The sequence below is a fragment of the Convolutriloba macropyga genome, chromosome 2 (genome assembly GCF_964194025.1).
Source record: "Convolutriloba macropyga chromosome 2, txConMacr16.3, whole genome shotgun sequence".
NCBI lineage: Eukaryota > Metazoa > Xenacoelomorpha > Acoela > Convolutidae > Convolutriloba > Convolutriloba macropyga.
In genome coordinates this window covers 64536693-64559020 of record NC_134469.1, presented here as the reverse complement: position 1 = coordinate 64559020, position 22328 = coordinate 64536693, and the positions used below count along the sequence as shown (strand labels likewise).

Below are 22328 nucleotides of genomic sequence, written 5' to 3'. Positions count from 1 at the left end.
AAAAATTTTAGGTCAAAAATAGAAGCAATTTCGTTTTCCAATCTGAAAGTTCTTACTTTTATCGCTTCGGCAGCTCAAAAACTCTCACCAATAAAAAGCTTCTCTTACGCTTTCAATTATATAGACTGGTCTGATCTGCTAATCCGTAAACAAAGCTCCAAAATTTTAAAATGATTGTTCACCTGACAGCAACGTTGCGTTATCTGTCTTTCTCTAATAACTTGCGAACTTTCAGTCAAGTTTCGTCAAGTGTTGATTGCTTTCTTCATCTGGTCAGTTTGTTGTACAGTCAATTTATTTTCTTTTGAAATAAATGACATCATTCTTGAGTGGAGAGCTTTATCCAAAACTTTGTCGAAAAACAGGAACAATGAATGGGTTTTTAATTACGGGCGAAATTATTGTTTCAAGTGTTTTCAGTAGAATCTGTGAATTGTCTAAACAAACTGGCTTTTCCATAGTTATTCAATTATATATGGATTTTTTTTTAGTAGTTGTTCGTAAAACCTATAAAATCCTCACTTGTTTTTTTAAAAAAGAGACGGTTGATCAAAAATTACATCAAATGTTTGTTCAGGCAGCACAAGAGAGTTAGAAATGGACTAGACAGAATATTTTACATAGTTCCGTGAGTTTGCTATTTAGGCCAAACATTGACAAGTTAAGGCCGAACAACAGTGTTCCCCAAATAATTGTTTCTGTTGATCATTTTTTTACTTCAGAAATCTTTAATGCATTTTTTTTCAAATGACTGCAGAGATATTTCCACTTGGGGTCAATTTTCTGTCAAAAAATTGTTTGATAATTTTTTTGTTCGGCACTAAATCTTAGGTTGTATTTTTAGCGGTTACCTCATTCTGTACTTTCTATTGACTGCACGTTGAGCAATTCTCCCACTGTCGCTGACATAACGCAGGCGATTTGAATTCATGGATAATCCAGCTTTTTGCTCTTTTCTTATAATATGTTCCTCTATGAACAATATCGCCAAGGACTCAACTTGCTAGTTTTTGAGTAATCATATTAATTTTTTCGACGTCAATGAGATAAGCATAACGAAAAATTATTGATCATTCAAATCAAAGAGAAGAAGCAGATAATAGTGTTCCTTAAGAAATTCCGTAAACAATTTCTCCGGTCGATGAATTATTTTCGACTAAGAGCAACTATAATGTGTCTGTTATTGGAACATAATTAATCAAAATCAAAAAATTAGATGTCTCTACAACCATTTTTGGAGTTCGGTCCACGAGTCTCTTGTGATCAAGTGCATCAAAAGAGTTTCTTAGGTGAAGTAATGTACAATGAGACGTTATTTGTCTTTCTCTAATATATTGCGAACTTTCAGGAGTGTCGTCAACTGTTGATTGCTTTCTTATTCTAGTCAGTTTGTTGTACAATCAATTTATTTTCTTTTGAAATAAATAACATCTTTCTTGAGTGGACAAATTTCTCCAAAACTTTGTCAAAAAACCAGGACCAATGGATGGGTCTTTAATTAGGGGCGGCATTATTATTTCCTGAGTTTTGAGCAGAATCTGTGAATTGCCTAAAAAACTGGCTTTCACTTAGTTATTTACTTATAAATGGAAAATTTTTTTTGAGTAGTTGCTGAAAAAACCTATAAAATCTTCAATTGTTTTAAAAAAAGAGACGGTTGATCAAAAATTATATCAAATTTTTGTTCAGGCGTTACTACAAGAGAATTAGATATGGACTAGAGAGAATACATTTACATAGTTCCTTGAATTTGCTAGTCAGGCCAAAGATTGACAAGTTAGGTCCAAAAAATAGTGTTTCCCAAAGAATTGTTTCTGTTGATCAATTTTTCACTTCAGAAATCTTCAATGCATTTCTTTTCAAATGAATGCAGAGATGCTTCCACTTGTGAAAAAAATTGTTTGGAAATAATCTTTTTGTTCGGCACTAAATATTTGGTTGTATTTTTACCGGTTATTGTGTTCTGTACATTATATCGATTGCACGTCGAGCAATTCTTCAATTCATTATCGCTGATTTAACGCAGGCGATAAAAAATCATTGATAATCCAGCTTTTTGGTCTTTTCTTAGAACATGTTCCTCTAAGAATAATATCATCAAGGACACATTTTACTAATTTTTGAGTAGTGATATTAATTTTGTCGATGTAGATGAGATAAGCATAATAAAAAAATCTTGATAGCTCTGCTGGTAGCTTAGCTGCAGTGGCGTCTTCTTAATACCCAATTATTCAAAAAAAATTGTACTGCTCTTAGTTTTTTGTTTACTTATTCAAAGTTTTTGATTTGAGTTAATTGCAGATTTTCCAGAAAATACTGAGGATTTTTGGGAATTATTGAAAAAGTGATAAGTTCTTGCAAAATGTTTTATGCAATTTATGTTTTCATTTTATGTTTTCATTTACAAGTAATGCTCATCAACAAAGAGGACTTGCATCAACATTTCATCAAACGCAATCAGAACACTAACAATTAGTACGCGGTTTTTGGGCAGCACATACAGAATCCTTTTTCTGCACTTAATGGCGCAGACAGCAGTGCGTGATTCCTGTAAAAGGGGATAGTGCTCCTATTGCAAAGTCAACCCTGGAACCACTCTTGGGATGGAAACGCCGGAGAGTCTATTTGAAGATGACAATTTTAGAATTTGGATAACAAGAAAAAATCACAACTGAGATTTTTCTTTCACCAACTCCAGATCGGTGACTATCGCCTGGCAGACTCGTCTATAAAGATGAGATATAAAACTTAACTGCACTTGCCGAACAAAAATAACAGCTGTTAATCGACAATTTTCAGAACACAAAAAAAAAAGATTTTGCTCAACAGGAACATTGACAATAGACAACAAGCTAGGCTTTATTGACACTGTGGTAGACAATCGACATTCGAGGACAAGAAAAAAAGTCCTCAAATGTGGACTACGCAATCACTTCGCTAATTTTGTTGCAAGCACAAAACTTTTCAAAACATGGTTCCTTTGATAAATATAGACAACAGATGGAGACGAACTACAAACAACAAACAGAGGCCAAGTAAAAAAATCCTCTGTAAATGATTCTCAATTTTGCTCTTTTCTTTTTTATCTAACAATGATGGTGTCAAAATCTCTCATGACATAACCAATTGAACCTTTAAATCTTTGGATCATTATCGGGACACTGAACCGGCCTCTCCTTTCTTTAGTCACCCCAAGGGACACTGACCTAGCAGATGTGACTCAGAGACCACTATCTGTGACAGTGAACCACTTCTGGTGCACTACCAAATACTATGACAACTTAAGCAGCCACTGGTCACCTAACCTCGCTTCCAGGCACAGTGAACTATTTTCAGTACTGCACAGAACACTATCAACAACACTGACCTAGCCTCTGATTGCCACAGTCACTCAAAGGGACACTGACATATTATTGCTCCACAGAACTATCACCAACACTGACCCATCCTCGAATCACCGATGTCACTCAAAGGAACACTGAACCAGTTTTAGTACTTAACAGAACACTATCGGCAACACTAGCCCAGCCTCTTGATAGGAGTCGATGTAAAACAACTGAAAAGACCTTGTTACGATGTTTTCACACGCAGTTGACCCATTACTCCAGCTTTATAACGTTCAATAAAAACTCGAAGAAGGAGACACGGGAAACTTTCCAATATGTAAATTCAAATAACAGCTTTTAACTCCAACCAGTAACGTGCGGTAGATGCGATGTTATATGTAACATTTGTCAACACAAGTCATTTAAACCACTGTTGGCAGAAAGGCAAGACCAGTTAGCCCTCTGCTGGCCAAACTCAGTCAATTCAGTTCACACTTGACGTAAGCGGGCCTAGCTGTCCATAAAATTCGACAATTAAGTACGTTTTATAATAATAATTTTATATCGAGACCATATTTGCTTCAATGAGGTAAGCTTGCGTCATTACCGCTACCAAGCTACTCCTTGTTCCAGCCACATGTATTGGAATACTGATATCGATTTGCCAAAACTTTTTTGGGGGCTCAAACCAGCGATCCGGTGATTAGGACTACAAGGCGCTACCATCTGCGCTATGTTGGCTCCTTAGCCCCTATAGCAGTGCAACATTAAGTTAATAGTTTGCTTGAATGACTTTGCAATGCTTTAAGCTCAAGAAAATAAGCTCAAGAAGAGCAAGTTATTTTGATATCATTTGACATTGTGAAGATTTGGTTTCAAGCACGAGTTTTTTGTTTTGCAATCATCATCTTCTTCGGCTGTTGCTGACAGTCAAATTTAGTTGTGTTTGAAATTATATCGTTCAACTAAATAGTCTTTGTTTCAAAAGAGTTATCAACAAGGTTTGTTTAATCTTTCACATTGTACGTTTTTGTCTAGGCATTGAATTTTTGTATTTGTCGATCCTCTTCTTCGTCGCCTCTTTAAGTCGGGTTTGCGACAAAGCGATCTTTTCTTCCATCAGCAAAACAAGTTTCTTAACGGGTCGTATGAAAAAAAATTCATTGGCTGTTCGAAGTTGAACGACTCGAACGATTTTGGCATTTCCATCAAACACCGGCTATTCGTCCAAGAGCATCATTGGCATCATTTGACACTGATGAAATAGACCTTGAGTTAAAAATAGCTTTTATGTGGGTAAAGAGCGTCGCAAAATTACCAATTGTCTATTTCGTTCTTCCAATGCTGCGAAACATGTGGCGCTTCATTGACTTGACTGCTGCTTTCCATTGCCCTCCAAAGTTTGGTGTCACAGGAAAAATTGTCAAACAAGTAACATTGTTTTAGCTAAACAAAGATATGAGATGCTGAAATTTCCCTGTTGCTAGGGCTTGTCTAAATACAAGAAGGTTGTTGAATTATCGCTATATTTCCTTCTGGCACTCCCCGACGAGTTCTGTTTTGCTTCAGTGCTGCAAGACAATCTTCCTTTGTAAAAAACAACAGGTGCTCCATGTGAACTGCTTTAGTGCCGAAGCAAATGAAAACTTCAAATTTTTTCTATTTGCCGCAATGCGTCCATGATGTAAAAGGGTCCACAATAGTCTAACCCGCAATGACTGATTGTGAATGATGGCAGTATCATTTCCCGTAGCAAATCTTCCATCTGTGGCTGCAGCAATTAGACATCAAATCGATTGCATGGCTTGCACTTGTGTAAAACACCCTTAACAACAGAAAGGCCTCGAGGAATCCATATCTTGCGCCGAAGAGTATAGTGTCAACTGAAGACCCTCTTGACGATTTTTCTCGTGTGCATCTCGAATCAACAATTTTGTAATTAACTTCTTCGAAACGAGAATTAGAAATTTTCGATACTGTACGGTGAAGTTGCCAGACGTTCTCCAACTCGAATAACCTTTTTCTCGTCAAATAGGCGAAAGGCTGAAGAGTTTTCTATTTCTTGAGAGCTTCCTTGTTGCAATATTCTGTGACTAAGTCGCATATGTCAACTCTCTTGCTCGCAGTGGGTTTACTCGGTTTGATACTGCCCTCTTTCTGTCCCAACATACCTACAGCTGGGCACCCTGTCCTACTTTTTCCAATAGCTCTGGCTGTGCTATCAAATCGGTTTCCTAAATTTCCTGTACCCGGGCACCTGGCCCTACCTTTCCCCTTTCCTCATCTGACCGTTTTGAGTTTTTTCTCAAATTACTTTTACTTATACCTGAGCCCCTGGCTCTACCTTTTGTCCTTTTCCTCATATGATCGTTTGATAGTTTTCTCGAATTACCTTTACTTGTAACTGGGCACCTGGCGCTACCTTCTTTTGCAGCGCTAACAAAACAATTTATATCCGAGCTGATGAACTCCCCAAGATTGCTATGGGAATAGTCTGTCACATCAGTTCTGTATATGCCCCTAGGACTATCTAAATCATTGCCATTTATGGGAAGGGTTGAAATGCTCGTTTTATCCCGCACTCGACTCTGGTTGCAAAACCTGGGCCCCGGCCCTACCAATACCACAATCGAGATCAATTGAGCTTACGTTTTCACCTCGCCCCCGGCGATGGATAAAAGACCTGGGCCCCCGACCCTACCAATACCATTAATGGAATGAATTGGATCCATTCAGATCAAAGTCTCATCGTCTCCCCAAGCGTTGAATGCAAAACTTGGGCCCCGGCCCTACCAATGCCTTTAATTGGGTCAGTTGATTTTACCGTTTCATCCTTGCTACCAGGGTTGAATGCAGAACCTGGTCCGCCGCCCTACCAAAACCTTTAATCGGATCAGTTGAAATTAAAGTTTCATCGCCCCTAGGGCTGAATGCAAAACCAGGGCCCCCGCCCTACCAAAACCATTAGTGGAATGAATTGGATCGATTGAGATCTCAGTTTTGTCCTCTCTCTGGCGTTGAATGCACAGCCTGGACCCCGGCCCTACCAATACGGATACCAACTGATGAGTGGATTGATATTTCTGCGCTGATTTCGGAATAAAGTCCAGTTCCCAATTCTATGTGTTGAGTTCTGATGAGTTCCCAATTCTGAGTGTGCCCAGGCACTGACAAAGCAGCATGGCCTCTTGGGCCTACATATACCACCAAATCCTTCTAAAACCCTTGATTCATCTACGACATGTCCCTGAATGTCTTGCTGTCTGTGACGGCTGTTTGTGTTGTTGAAGTGAATCCTATCTTGTCGATTTTGATCTTTTATTATGCCAAACACAGGAGTTTGTTGCATGAAGCCGTATAAAGCTAATCGTCCTTCGTATCTTTCCTTTCCTTGCAGCGAAACTTCGTGGATTGGTTGGTGCTGTTCTGACGTGATTTGGTTTCTTTTCTTCTAGTTGGATTGATGAAACGTGTCTATGCTATTATTTATTGCTGGCCCAGAGTTGCTTATCTGTAGCACTTGGAATCATAATCTTGAGACCCCGCACGAACTTAAGAAAAAAGGTTAAAATTCTTGTCACTATTGAAAAATGATGATTTATCATTATCAGAATCCTGTTCTCCAATTTTCACGAAACCACTGAAGTTTGTAGACTGCTTGTTGGCTTCGACCTATGCTTCCATTGTATCGGTAGACATAAAACTTATCAATCGCCATTAATTTTTCGGCTGTTTTAACCTTTCCAGTCTATCCCACTACAGTTTATGCTTTGACAAATTAGCAACTGCCATCTTTCGTGAAGTACAGTCTGCAGGATTTTCTTCCGTAGGAACATATTTCCAAAGAATGGCTGGAATAATTTCTTGTATTTCAGCTACGTGGTTTGCTACAAACGTTTTCTACCTCTTTGGATAATTTTGCAGACAAGGAATTTTAACTGTTAAATCCGACCATGGGAAAAATTTTGCCTTCAGAAATCAATCATCACTGATTGCAGCAGACAACGCCTCAACCAGTTTGGCACCAATTAGAGCTTCACAAAGTTCCAAGCGTGGGACACAAACGAATTTGATTGGAGTTAATCGAGTCTTAGCTGTAAACATTTTTGTTCCAATAAAGTCTCGAACCCTCTGTCTGAGGAAGACAAAAGCACGATAAGCAGTTGATGCATCGCAAAAGATGTGTAGTTGATAGTCTGATTCTGACCCTGGCATTGAAACTTTGTTGTGATCGGATGTTTTCCAGGTCTTTAAGTTGAGTGCGAAGTCGCATGTATTGCTGTAGAAATCCATCTGAAAGTGGTTGATCCGAAGTTTATCCATCCACAAAAACTGGAAAAACGATTTGAGTTGGATGGTGGTTGGTGAAAGCCAGCTCAGCAATGAATCTAAATTGATCAGGGTTTGAATTCCATTTTACGCCCAGTGTGTTGATATTGTAATCGTCACTTTTGATAAACATTTCAGCTTGTTTCTCTTAAATTTCCAGCTAGTCATAAATCTAGTCTGGAGTAACTTTAAGCCCATTTCCGTATGTCAAAACCTGCAGTTGCATGAGTTTTGATGGCTGTGTCCTGCAGATTTTCTGCTGCTTGAAATTCAGTGGAATCTGTCACATACATCAGTGGTCATAGACAAACAAAGGTTATCATCTGTCATTTCTTCAGCAAGAAACTGGAGAGGTCGAATCGGATGAAACGATGAAGAAGCAATACCATAAGTTACTCGGGTCATCGGGTACATTTCAATTGTTTCTGATTTCGGGTCTTTCTGAAGAATACGATGCTAATCTTCATCTTTGTCCAATTCTGCTTGACAATAAATCTTTGCAATATCTGCTGCAAGTGCAATCTGATGTAAGTGGAATCGGAAGGCTAAATGAGTCTTTTGGCCCAACCATCAGTGTCATTCAAAAAGTACCCATTTTTGTCTTTGCAGGTCTGTCAGAACGAACTCTTAATTTTGATTTGCTTGAACCTTTAAAGACGCAGAGATGACAAAAACTTTATGAGATCTCTGGGGGAAACAAGATCCGAATTTGGTACTTTTTCCTTGTGACCAAGGTTTATAAATTCTTCTATGAAGTCCATGTACTTTTTTGTTAGAGTTCTAGCTATTTTGGCATATAATATTTTTAATCCGCCAATTTTCTTGCTGGAAAGAGTCCCCCAAGTGCTTTGACTCATTTAAGAAAGGAAGTTTCACATTTAAGCCACCTTCAGTGCTCCATTTCGTTGTTTCCCTGAAATACTGATCACGTTCCTCCTCGCTGGTCCAAAGTTTTTCTGTAGAAACTTCCTCTATTTCCCAGAAACAATGTTAGTTTTTTGGTTCTGATTGAACAAAGAAGGTCTACAAAAAATTTTAAGAAATTCTTTCGGTTTGTGCCTTTCCAATTACAACCCACACAAACATTGAAATCCTATAAGTTATTTAAAAGTTTGGTTCCTTTGACCTGTGATTACCGATCATGAGATATCGTAATGGTCAGCAGCAATCAATAAGTCAAGTTTTAATGGTTTGTTGAGGTCTAGGTCTGCCAACTGTAATTCTTTGTCCTTTTCCAAAAGGCTGTTATCAATGAAACAAGATGGCATATTGTCTGACATTTTTGTAAAAACAGATGCATTTATGTTGACAGATGATGATCCTTCTGTGATGTGATGAAAAGACCAGCCTTGCCCTTGTTATCTTGATATTCTATCCCTCCGAGTCCTAAAACGCTGGTGTGGATGTGTTTCTACTTTGATTTTAAGTGTTGTACAGCGGCTTCTGTTATTATGTAGTTCTGCGATGCAGAATCCAGTCAAGCTCTGAGTTGAATAGTTTCTCCCTGAAGATTGACGGGAACAATAGCTGTTTGGGGAAACCCTCCTCCGTCGTTTTTTCAGCGATGGCTGCTGTAAATTTGCTTCCCTCTTTTGTTTTTGTCGCTGTAGATAATGTTGCAGTATTTTGGATAGTTCTGTCATCTGACTGCCTGAAAGATGTTGCGTTGTTGGTTCCTTTGCGGTGACTAATTTCCCGATGCAAAAGAGTATGATTTTTTTCCAACAAAATGCTTGCATTTGGACCCATCAAAATCTTCTGAACTAGTCCAGGTCGCAAACAATTGAAGCAGTTTTTCACCTCCATCAAGTCGGCCCGTTCCTTCACTAAAAGTTTCTTAAATTCTCCACATTTGAAAAGGTTTCTTCAGCACTCACATTGCTGCTCCGAGGTTGCCAAATGAGTATTCAGATGATGCAAGTTACCATTTTGTTGTGGCTTAGTGGTACCGCTTCAATGTGCTGTTGTTGCTTCCAACGCTTGAGCCCGCTCCTCCAGAAACAATGGAGTCTCCGCATGTTTTTGAGGATCCCTGTCCGTGTATGATAGCTCCCAATGTTCTCTTGTTTCAGCTGGCAGCTTCTCACTGATCAAAAAAATGCTCTAACTATTCACCGGTTCTCCTAAGTTCTGCAAGGCAAGTCGATGTTCGTCCATTGCTTCAATCAAAATTCTCAAGTCTTTGGATTTGTCAGAGAACGATAGGAAACAACTTAAGAAGACGCGTTCAAACGATTATCCTTTTGCTTTCGTATCTGTTGACAAGATCTCCATAGCAATGTCAAAATTTTGATCTGTTAATGGTATCGAAAGCAACAGTTTTCTGCATCCCCTTTCAATGAAGGCTTTGTAGCTTCTGGCTACTTTGAAGAGAGCAATGTTGTCGATAACTGTGATTGATGTCCATTTAGTTTCCCGAGGTTACTGGCAAAATTTGGCAATTTGATTTTTGTTGACAAACTTGAACTCTCTGAAAACATTGAGGCCAAAGCAGTTGTTTTCACCGCAGATGAACGTTTAAAGCGTTTAGTGAAATGCTTCATTACGTCAATGTTCTGAGTAAGTTTGTCGTCTATTTCTTCGGACTCCATAATGACATTATCAAATGCTTCAGGTTGTGTCAAGTTTTCTGCAGTTGCTCCTTCAATTTGACAAGGTAGCTTTGCTTTCGTGCGAGAAGTGTTGAAAGTTGATCTAATCGATTGATGTCTGCTTCTGCTATTGTTCGTGGTTGTTTTCATAATTTCTGCTTCATTGTTGAACAAGGTGGTGACGCTTCGGCGTGATTATCGAGACTTCCTTTGCATTTCAATATTAGACATTTTGACTCAAGTTTTTGATCTGGTGAAGGTTATATTGGAACTCCGGTCTCTGTTGTCGTTTTTTTCTATGTCTTTTGTCCTTTTCTTTGTCTGCGATCTTTTGTGATTCTCTTTGTCCTTGATCTTTTGTCGTTTCCTTGGTCTTTGATCTTTTTCGCGTTCTTTGCTGTAAACTAGGAACCAATTACATAAACGAAAAGATTTAAGTTTGGTGTTTCAGCCATCACCCCTGTAAAATGTGTGGCCACTTTATGCGCGCGAACTTGTCTCAAACTATGCTTAAAGAATGAGTTTTCTGTTAGAAATGAGAAAGATTGTTTTCGCCGAAGTTTCAACAAAAAAATTTGGACACCCTTGTGTGTAGTTCTCCCACTAGACAACTTTGCCGGATCTCGGGTTTAGGTTAATAAACCTAGTTATGCAAGTTAATCAAGTTGTATAACTTTTGGGGGCTTTGTTTTCTAGGGGGGTCCGCTTTTTAATGATTCTCTTTAAATTTCCCCTTTTAGATTATGACTAAACATTGGATAGTGAAAGCTTTCGTTGCCTAATGTTTTGACTATTTTATCCTTACCTAAATTTCAACGGATTTGCGCCATGTGGGCCTCCTTAGCTCCTACTGTATTCATATATATATATATATATATATATATATAATATATATATATATATATATATATATATATATATATATATATATACATATATATATATATATGCTTACAAACATATGATGCTTATTATAACCATTCGCTTACTTTGCATTCATTAACTCTTTTGCTCAAATGGCTAGTCAGAAAATAAGGAGAATGACTCGTAAGAAATTTATTCCTACTACCTTCTATTAAGGAGACCTGGAAAAGAATTCAAGCCTGCTCCGACAATTCTTCATACTTTGTTGTTTAGGTTTCATTTTAGTTTCACAATAAGAGGCACAATGAATTGACATAAAAGTAGTTTTCCGGTTACACTAAGCACTGGATAGTGAATTCTTTTGTTGCCTAATGCTTTGACTATTTTATCCTTACCCCAATTTTTGGCGAATCTGCGCTAGGTTGGCTTCTTTAGCTCCTACTATATTCAAATAGATACACGCTTACTAACATACGATGCTGAATATAACCATTCGCTTACTTCGAATTCGTAAGCTCTTTTGTTCAAATGTCACCTGCATCCATGTACTTAGAATAAAGAAGATGACTAGTCCGAAATTTACTCCTAATACCTTAAACTACTACCTTAGTTTTCCGGTTAGACACCAACTTTGGTTAAGTATGGCCGCTTGAATTTGCGAGCAATTGATGTCAACGGTTTGCACATTTTGCGTCATTTAACTTGTCTTGACGACCGCAAATTCAATGTACAACTTCAGTCGACACAAGGCCAGAATAATCATTGATTTTAGCTTTTAATTATAACTTGAGCTTGCTATTAAACGCTCTACCCTTTGCCTCCTATATTCCCACCAAATATTGAGCAACTGAGTAACAATTGCTTCCCAGCTGTAGGGTTTTGTTCTCACCAAACCCGACTGACTTATGAAATATTGGGAAAGTTAATAGAAATTTCGCCCAAAATTGGAAACAAAATCAATGTTCTAAATGCCTAGCAAACCTTAATTCACACTGGTTAAGTTCAAATAACATTGCTCATTACAGTGCTTTTAGAATAAAATTTCAACTGATCATTTTTGCTCCATCCTAACCATTATCTGTACATAAAAAATCAGCCAGCTGATCATACTATTCAGAAGATAACCTATCTAGATGCAGAGAAAACTACCCAATGCGAGAAAAGACATCAACTCAGACAACATTCCTGGTCATTAGGTCCTAAAAATATAGCTAATGTTGATGTCGAAACCACACACTTTGTCTAAATACCTCTGACACAAAATACTTGCGACAAGCAAGTACAAGAGAACAATTGTCAATACGAATAAATGAGTACAAGAATTTGTCCTGACGTCATTATCCAAATCCTCGGACAAAATTCACTACTTAGCAACAGAAAAGTGTCTTAGTTGAACATTGAATTGTGACTAACTGAACTAAAAAGGAGTTTTAAGCTTCAAAAGTAAACACAAGGGTGTGAGAAGTAAAATCAGAACAGTGGAAGAAACACTCTTAGAACTAGAAACCATCAAAAATCTGCATCAATTCTATCTGCACAATTATAACTACTCTTGCCAAAAAAATAAACCACCATTACCAATACAATTAAACAGTATTTTAGTATTAATTAAAAATCACTTCAAACAAGCTCATTTACTCCAAACGGTGGAATGAAATTACACACAAAGTTTCTTAGCAACAAGCTTCAAACTGCTCCAAGCTACAATATGTCAATACACGCTTGCACCACGGTTCAGTTTTCAGAAAAGCTGTAATGTGAAGAGCATGATTTGCGATTCAAATTCTGGGTTCAAGCGTAGCAAACTGCGAATGTTAGCTAAACAGCACTAAGCACTAAAAGATATGACGAGTACTTCACTTTCACAGACAGCACCATACAATTAAAAATATGGGCAGGGGAGGGATGAGTAAATAACTATTTTGAAAATGCAAATTGGGTGTGTAGTAATAACAGCAGCAGGGAAGCCATAGCGATAACACAATTACAATTTTCTTCCTGGTCGGGAGTTGGCCATGTTGCGAGACACAATCGGTTGCGTTCGTTTCTTAATGTAAGACTGAAACACAAATTTGACCTCAGTGCCAGCGTTACATTCTCATGCGAAAGTGGTGCGAAATTCTCGGAAACATGATATACTGTATAAATTTAACTATTTTTAGCTAAACTTTTAAAAAAATCAGGCGGCAAACTTCCGAAACACGCACGGCGCATAAATAAAAATGTCCGTTATCCAAACAGCAGCTAAAACGAAACTTCATACTGTTAGTTTACGGCACTTATAAAGTTTGATCAGAAGCAACCCGTTAAACGTTAAATAATTGTCCTGTATTGGCCATAACACAGAACTCAACGTCCTCAAATTGCCAACAATTGAAAACTCATACGGGACATACATAATTGACATTTTTACATTTGTGATTTTCTCTTTTCTCTGCTACAATACAAAATAACCTATATAACCTAATATGAAACTTTGAAACTTATAACCAATACATCACAATCGAACAAATATCAAATTTTTAGACATTTTACTACGTCCTCGAAACGCTCCAAAACAATAATGAATTTGATTGCGGCCCAACTTCACTTACTGCCACTTTTCACGTCGATACAGGACAGCATACTCAAAAGCAAAATTGCCGGCATTGTCTCATTATTCAATAAAACTAAAAATGAATTTAGTTTGACAAGAAAATTTTAAAAGAATAAAATAGATACAAAAACTGTCTAAAACATGAATTAAATGTAAATTTCACGCGAACAAAAAAAAATTGATATAAAAAAATCAAAATCAGGGAAATGAAACAAGGACTAACTACAATGAAAAATCCTCTGGTGTATTCAACAGAGCTTCAGCAAGGCAAGCAACGGCTCGAAATTGCATCTAGAAGCATAACTATTGCGTAAAAAGGTGAGAAAACAAGCCAGATAGCAAAAACACTTGACTATGTAGTAAAAAAAAAATCACTTAAGCTACACAGATTGATCTCACAGACTGACTGCTGCAAAAAAATGCACGAGAAAGAAAAATTTCCTTTATTTAGCCTATTGTTACTTTTTTCTTGCTTTCTCAAATCTCTTTTCAAACTTTTTTCATTCCTCGAATATCATGTTTCAATGCTCTCCCCGTTAGCTATAGAAATTCAGAATGACTCGTAATTAACTTGACCTACGGCTCAACAGCCCACTTACTCGAAAACCCCGCAAATATATACCTAACTCACCTTTTTCATTGAAGCAGGCGAAGAATGCACAAAAAAGGAAATTGGCCTATGACCGTTGCATTGCAATTATTTTTTATTTCGAATGAGTTACGAATGAAGAAAAATCTTGATGACCATAGAACCCAAGAAACTGTGATCACGTTCAACAAAACAATTAAAACTGAGGAACATCAAACTAAAGATAAAAATTGTGCTAACATATTTAGTCAAAATCAGTCAGGTTCGACACCAAAAATTCTCTAACATAAAATCAACAGCGCTTAATCTTTGTCGCTGTGCATTTTGTATCTCATTACAGAAACAAAACAAAGTAGAGGAAATACGAAGATCCATATGTCTATAATACCCAAAGAAAAATCCCAACTAAAAACTCGAAGATCTGAAAGTCTCTAGAGAAACGAAATCCAAACAATAATCTGGAAGTTCTGAAAAACATTTACATAAAAATAAAGACGGACACGTTTACATTAATGGCTTCAAACTTCGTTCGTTAGCAACTAAAAATTCAATTAATGAGTACAATCACGAGTTTTTATTGTATTTGATAAAAAAAGGTGGGTGAAAACATCACCCTTTCAATGACAAAAATCAATTTTCAAACTCTTTATTTCAGAACTGATAGTCATAGCAGTTAGAATTTTGTAAGCAGCAGTACTAAAAAACAACTCATTTACCAATATAAATGACTTTACAACCTGCTGAAAAATTCACAAAAAAAAATGGTATAAAACAATTCATATGTTCCGAAAAACTAAACATACCCGGCAGATTGCCGGAAAATATCCACCGTTGATTCCAATAAGCATGATTGGGATTGAAAGAATAGAAGATATTGAAAAAAAATTTTCGTACAAAAACATTTTTAAGTCCAATTTATTTTGATGGCATTTCGTCGTTGAACATACTTGTTTCTTAGAGAGAGGCTACAGGGGCTACTATCAATACCAATAAGCATTAGAGATGGTAACTAAGACTTATAGGAACGAAGTTCAAAAAGCGGGCATCTAAAATTGGGCTTTATGGGTTTATCCCGTTTCTATTTCTGACTTCAAATTTTTATACTGACTCTGTTCATTTTGAATTGCTTTGCTGAGCAGATGCTGTTTTAAAGGACTTTGAGCAGAATGACAGAAGAGTAAAACTAGCCTAGAGAAGTAAAAAATTTCACGCAAAATGTCGAAAAAGCGGCAAAAAGGGTAAAGCGAAAAAAAGTTCGACGAAGTAAGAGAAAAATTAGGAGCGCTACAATAGCCGGCTGAGAAGATGAGGGCGGCTATTAATCACGCGATTGAACAAAAAACTCGCTCCACTAAGAGCGAAAATTGACGTCACGCACGCGTTTCGGATGAAATTGCATGAACGAATGAACAAAAAGTGGTTGTGACGTCATATGGTCGTAACAAAAATCTTACGAAATAAAAAACCAAGAGAACGCTAATAATAGCTACAGCTATAGCTGTGCGGCTATTAAAAACGATAACTCCAAAATACACAGGCTAACGTTTATTTAAACATTCAAATCACCCTCAGAACTCATTGATCATGAACACTCAGACTAAAGGAAAACTCGGAAAAAAATGTCCTGTCTATTAATAGAATGAACTCAATTCTGATTGGACAAAAATGCAACTAAAAAGTATAATGCATTCGCACGAATTATTATTCACTGTAGAATAGTTTTTAGTAAAAGTCAGCACTATTTACCATCCCCAGAACTTAAATTTTCTTATCTTAGCAGAATATCGGACGCATACGAACCTAAACACTTAGAATTATTTGTGAGAAAGAAACACAAAACCCGCACTTGAAACTTATAGATTAGGAGGACCTCTTCTAGGAGCTCGCTATATTAGAGAGTTACCATAGAACTTCACTATTTGCCTACTAAAACGTTCCTCAGCAGCTTCACTGAACTTTACACATAGAAACTAGAAAAGCTCTACAAGAGCTGCTCGGAGACTTAATGCCTTCGGCTTTTGCCAGTTTGTACCGTTCGTTCGACGAAAAGTCAAACCACAAAAGCCAGCTAAAGATAATTCAATAATAGCCTGCTGAGATGACGGCGGCTATTAAAAAACGGTTGAGCAAAAATTTTGCGCACGAAGAAGACATACATTTAGAATAAATGCTTCAAACTTCATCAGCGAGCAATTTAAAGTTACAATTTAAAACTTATAATAAAACTGATGTCAACATTCGCACCGAAAAACAGGAAGAGAAATTGCAAAAAAACAGAAGCCAGAGAACACCTAAACAATAGAATAGCTTTACCACTAAAAATTTACATTATTATGAATCAATCACGGTGATACGTTTTTGAAATGAAGCCCAATTACAGCCGAAGAGTCATCTACTTTACCTCAGTTCCTGAACGTGACCCATGACTGCTTTTTGAAGATGCCGGTTTGGAAGCTGCTGCATAACTGCTGCTACAAGCATCACCCGCAATCACACTTTCGTCATTTAAGAGGTAGTTGTTATCGAAGTGGTTGTGTTGCCGCTGTTTGCTAGAATGAAAATTAGCATTGAAGTCATAGGGATCATCGTCGTTCAAATCTGGTCCGGATGTGTTGTAAGTGGGCTGCTTTTTAGATGCGTGAGGCTCAACGTGAATAAAGTCGTCATTGTGGATGGGTTGCGTTTGAGAAGCATTAAGTATAAAGTTTTGGTAATGACTCTCGGTCTCATCTGGTGAACTTGTTGGTAGTTTGCGTGTCTGAAGATGATCGGGTAAATGTCCTGGGACCGAAAACACATACCAAGACATAAACCTCAGCTATTTGCACCAACAGCATTAGTGAACACATGCAATATTAACCTCGGGCAGGCAAGCGATTAAGCAGGCAGTCGATAACCATTAACCATTCCCAGTTAAGAATGAAAATAAAGGTCAAACAGTCAGTTGTGACAAACTTGGATGTCGAGTTTTTTGAAGTCAATTTTTTGTCAGTTTTTGGTTGTATAGGATCCAAGTCTCTAGATGAAATTTTACAGTCAGGCAGAATCCAGATGTACTAAAAACCGCTATCAAGTATTCATATCCCAGAAAAGTATACAAAAAGGAAAGAACAGAACCCTCAATGTTTAATTTTGAAGTATCAATTTTGGAGTTACCTTCCTATTGTTCTAAACACACGCTTATTTTCAAATAAAAAAAATTAATTAAAAAGATTTGATGAAACACTCTTTAACTAATCAGGCATCAAAGTTAGTAATATAAGTTAGTTAATGTTTGCAGGTCTATCATGATTTAAAACCAGCATCTTCAAATTGATAGATACTTTCAAATCTGCCCCTCATTCTGTCGAAATTCCGGGCAAAGAATGTACCAGACTGGCTCTCAGGCGATGTAGTTTCGCAGTCCGTTTCCAAATTTTTCGACCTCGACATAAGAAGTCCTTCGCCCCTTGCCGACCTTCTCGAATAGTTCTTTGCCTCATTTTTGATCGCTGCCATTGCATTGGAGCCTCTTTCTACCTCAACCGCATTGCTTGTTATGTCTGATTGATTATGCTGGTCTAAGAAAGTGAAAGAAGAACCGGCAGCCGAGTTAATATCATCCTGCTCTAGTTGGCTGAGGGGAAAAGTGAGTCTAGAAGGAGATAGGGCGTTGTTGTTGCTGCTGTTATGATGGCCATGACCTTTGTTACTCAAGTTGTAACTGTTATTAGCATTAGTGACAAACCTCGACTTGGTCAAAGTGGCATAAGAAGCCTCTTCGTCCTCAATGGGCGGTAGATGGCTTTTGCCTAAAATTGAGATTAGAAAACTAGTGCAGCGGAACGTTTTCTCTTGGGGCCTCGACATCAAATTGTTCCTTGGTATTTAGGATTACAAATTTCTGCAAGATATCGCTTAATATAAATTATTTGAGGTCCATAACATACTCGCATACCTCGTACTACACACACGGTCACACTACAAGTTTTACAATTAAGTGAGTTAATTTTATAAACAAGGCGTAGCTTTGGAATCAAGTGAATTTTTAAAAAACCATTTCTGCTTTTATAGCTCGAACTGACTATTATCTCCGCATGTTTATTCTGTACGCAACGCAACACAGTCAAATTCATATTTTATTAAGGGGTCACGCAACACGCGCAACTTTCAAGTCCTTTATAGAATATACACTACACGCAAGCAGAAACACTGGCCTGAAACCAGTTCATTATAAATTCAAATAAGAGCTCTTTTTGTAAAGAATGGGGTTAAGTGGACGTTGTATATCAGTAAGCCCGTGGCTGGAAAAAACTGACGTTCTAAATGTAAAATGACAGGCATGAAAAGCTTTCAAACAAATGGACTTCATATCGCGTCTCGAAGTCGGCTATAAACTAACTATTATCTTTTGACAGATCCAATTGCCACTAATGCAAATGTAAAAATCTTGCAAGTTAAATGCCTAAATCTAAATTTACCAGTATAGTATTACTGATAAAAAAAGCTTACTAATATTCAAGACCTGATATTGGATTAGTTTCATTCCGCGGTATCTAGACAAAATCAACATGAGAATTGAAAAGAGCGCCTTTAGTCTTTACTTCGTGGAACTACAGAAGGAGATTTTCCATAGTTTGTTTATTTAACAAAAAGATGATTGACTCATTTTACCGCATAAATTTAACATTAACCGACTATCGTCGGACAAATTGCTCTGAAATGACAGGCGGGGCAATTTAATTCAGAGGGGTCTGTAGCCTAGATAATTTTTATGGGTGCAAAAAATTCCGCCCAAAGAGGATCGGACCCTCAAACTCCGGAGTTCGACTAAAGCATTAACCACTTGTGCTAGCTGATCTTACACACTCTGATTCTCTCCCTCTCTCTCTAACTTCTGAATAAGAGCAATTTAGGTCAAGCAAAAATGAAGTCAAGCGTGAAACATTAATCGAGAAGCGAAATCAAACGAATATTCTAGAACAAAACGGTCGAGCAAAAATTGTGCATAAAAAGGACGCACACGTTTACAATAATTGCTTCCTTTTAGAGTAATTAATAAAAAATGTTTTTCGCACAAAAATTAGTTTCATTGCATACACTAAACATAACCGGCAGATTGCCAAAATAGACGAAAAACCTCTAAAAACTGAAATTTCGTAAAATTATTCTCAAACCACCTAGTAATACCGTTTATCTTGAATCACTTTGAATACTAAGAACAGCCCCCTCATACCCTGAAATTGTCTCTTCAAAACAGTTTCTGTGAATTGCATACTTCATACCAGTAAGAGTTGCTCCGCTACTTAATACCCTCCGAACGCCACCTGTTTATCCCGTTTTTGAGCACGAAAAACCAGATGAAAATCAGATGAAAAATCGCATTGCGAAAGACCACAAGACTAATATAATTGCTACAAACTTTGTTAAAAACGAAAAATGTGGAAATCCACACAATTTCTTCATCATTAAAATTCATGTTGAAACTACTTCAAATTGAAACTGTTCCCTCTCAGCGAATATTTTTTTCATGCCTACTTTTCTCGCTCTTAGAATTTTACATGAACAAAAACTCTAGTTTTCTCGCCTCTTTAACTTTTGTTCAACAGATAAACCTAAACCATTGTCATCGCGTGCATCATTGACTTTTAATTCTGTATCAGTGACATTTAACTAATTAAGAAAACCGGCAGAAATCTAGAGCCTGGATAATTTCCAAAATTATTGAACGAGGAAGCCAAAGAAAAAATTGAGATGAGCAAAACAAAGGTCAATGTCGGCTTATGAAATTAACAACGGTACCTAGTTTTTTAACCGATTGGAAAATTGGAGAAATTCGAAGAAAAAATCCTTCACTTTTTAATACTACTTGCAATTTTTTAACTCGCCATTTAAGTGACAAATTTCAAGTGACAAATGTTGATTAAAATATTCCATTTTCTACTATTAATTTTCTATAGCACACAAGTTTTTATCCACTAACACTTCAGCGCATTGCCTTTCAGCGCTAAGTCAACTATCTAGCGCAAAGGAAGTACAAAACCAAATTAATTTAAAAATCATCAAAAAAGTTAAACAAAATCAATACCTACTTGCTGTCGACAATCACAAAACGTCTTCAAAAAAAGCTGCCAATTATGAAGCAAAAATTCCTATGATCTGGAATGGAATCTGAACAAGATTTCCTTACGGAAAAATAAACAAAGATCCAGAAAGAAGTATCAAAAATCTCAATTTAATTTTACTTGAACAAGATTTCACCGACAAAATACAAAAAATTGTTCCCCATCATAATGTAACTAATGTTCATCCAGCAGCTAATTCGTCATTACAGTCCACGCCAGCACTACAAATACTGATTTGAAAAAAAACATGAAAATTGAAAAAACCCGACGAAAAAACCAAATGTTTCTGATGTTACTCTAAACATCGTTACCAACAAAACTTCAAAAAAATGACCTTTCAGCTTGAATTCGGGATCTCCCAGAAACTTCAGCCCGATTAGCTTTCGAAAGACTACTATAACTAGCATATCAACCCTAACGAAATTTGATGCCCACTGGGATGTACCTCTTAATCCCGATTTGAAAGCTCATGGAAAAATGTGTGAACACATCTTACAAAAAGACAGCGCCCAATACAATCAATATTAAATTATCAAAAGAACAAGATTAAACCTGTACTACGAGATATCCAAAAGAAAAGTGTTCGCCACCCAATCCGCTTAGAAACTGAAAGATGAACATATTGACCTAAAAATTTGTCCATCAAATTAAAATAGTCGAAAATCTTAATTTTAACTAAATTTCATGGTCTGAACGTTTTAAAAACCAAATTCCCAAAGCTAAAAAATGCTCAGGATTTCAGCTGAATGCTGTAGATAAATTTTGTGGAACACTTGCCATCAGAAACCGTAAAGGGCAATGAAAGACAAAAAATCGACAACATTGAAAAACTCAGGGCTAACTCACCTGAAGTCCAGGTCAACCGAAACTTAAAGAAACAAAAACATGACAAACAGGAATCAATAATACAGACAAAAATTGCATAGATTTGAGATGAAAAATTTACTGACGCCTCTGAAAAAACTGAAGAACTTTCATTGCATTTTCATTACACATCTGAGTTTCTTTGACCTTGAAGTACCTCAAATTAAATTCAAGTTTTAAAGTTAAGTCATTTTATTTAGTAAGGTAAGTCAAGTACGCTCAATATCTTGTCACGCAAATTGCCAACAAGGCTGAACAACGAGAAACAGAAATGATGCCACGCGCACAATGACCGTTAGATAGAAGAAAAAGTCATTCAGAAAATTTGACTTCTTAAGATTTGCTGTTTGAACAGAAAAAAGACCGTAAGACCATGAAAGAAGAAAGTATAGCAAGACAAGGCCAAATTTAAATTTAAAAAAAATCCGTGACCAAAAAAATGCACCTAGAAGTGACTAAGAATGGGCTAGGAGAAACATTTCGAAAACAATTCTCTGACAGAACCGATTATAATAAAAATCAAATTCAAGTGGACGAATGTAGCAAAAAATCCATTAGCAAGAAAGCGAAAAGCAAATTTTTGTTCTCAGATTTTACAATTCGACAAAAAATTCCAAGCCTCAAACCCAAGAGCTTGTCTCCGTTTCCTGTTTCAGCTTGGCCGAAATATCTACTACGATTTGACTTCAAAATGTGTCAAACGATCTTAAAAACATAGGCCCGGAAGAGCTTCACAACTCCACAAACAACTGTAATTGCAGCCAAAACTATTGTTTTGTCATATAACCCATATTCTTCACCTGACCGAAATAAATTAAAGTATTCGATAAAAACGAGAGTCAACAATTACGGTATTTATCAAAAACCATACAAAAAACCGCACATATTCAAAACTTAAGATATAATTTTGACAGAAAAAACTCATTGTGAAATCCTGACACCACAAAATTTTATTTTATTTTTAAAAATTTAAATATGCAAAAACATTTCGGGTAAGGTTGAAAAATGGCCATAAAACATTTAGAATGGGCGATTACTTTTAGGCTCAAAAACTGACCGTGATAA

General features: G+C 36.8%; 2 protein-coding genes across 7 annotated transcripts in view; both read right to left on the bottom strand.

Annotated features, from left to right (window-relative positions):
- The window catches only part of LOC142334606 (delta(3,5)-Delta(2,4)-dienoyl-CoA isomerase, mitochondrial-like), a 440398-nt gene that overhangs the window by 109951 nt on the left and 308119 nt on the right, over positions 1-22328 (bottom strand). The window lies entirely within an intron of this gene.
- LOC142334605 (receptor expression-enhancing protein 1-like) overlaps positions 12495-22328 on the bottom strand; it is a 129260-nt gene continuing 119426 nt past the window's right edge. For 2 of the 5 annotated variants that reach the window (XM_075382770.1, XM_075382771.1), the window contains exons 8-9: positions 16697-17076; positions 12495-13169 (exon numbers count right to left, since the gene is read on the bottom strand). In XM_075382770.1, coding sequence (XP_075238885.1) covers positions 13095-13169; positions 16697-17076 — 455 coding nt within the window. In that variant the 3' untranslated portion in view covers positions 12495-13094. Of the gene's footprint in view, positions 13170-16696; positions 17077-18022; positions 18087-22328 lie in introns of those variants that run through there. The other 3 variants (XR_012758837.1, XR_012758838.1, XM_075382772.1) reach the window with 2 other exon arrangements.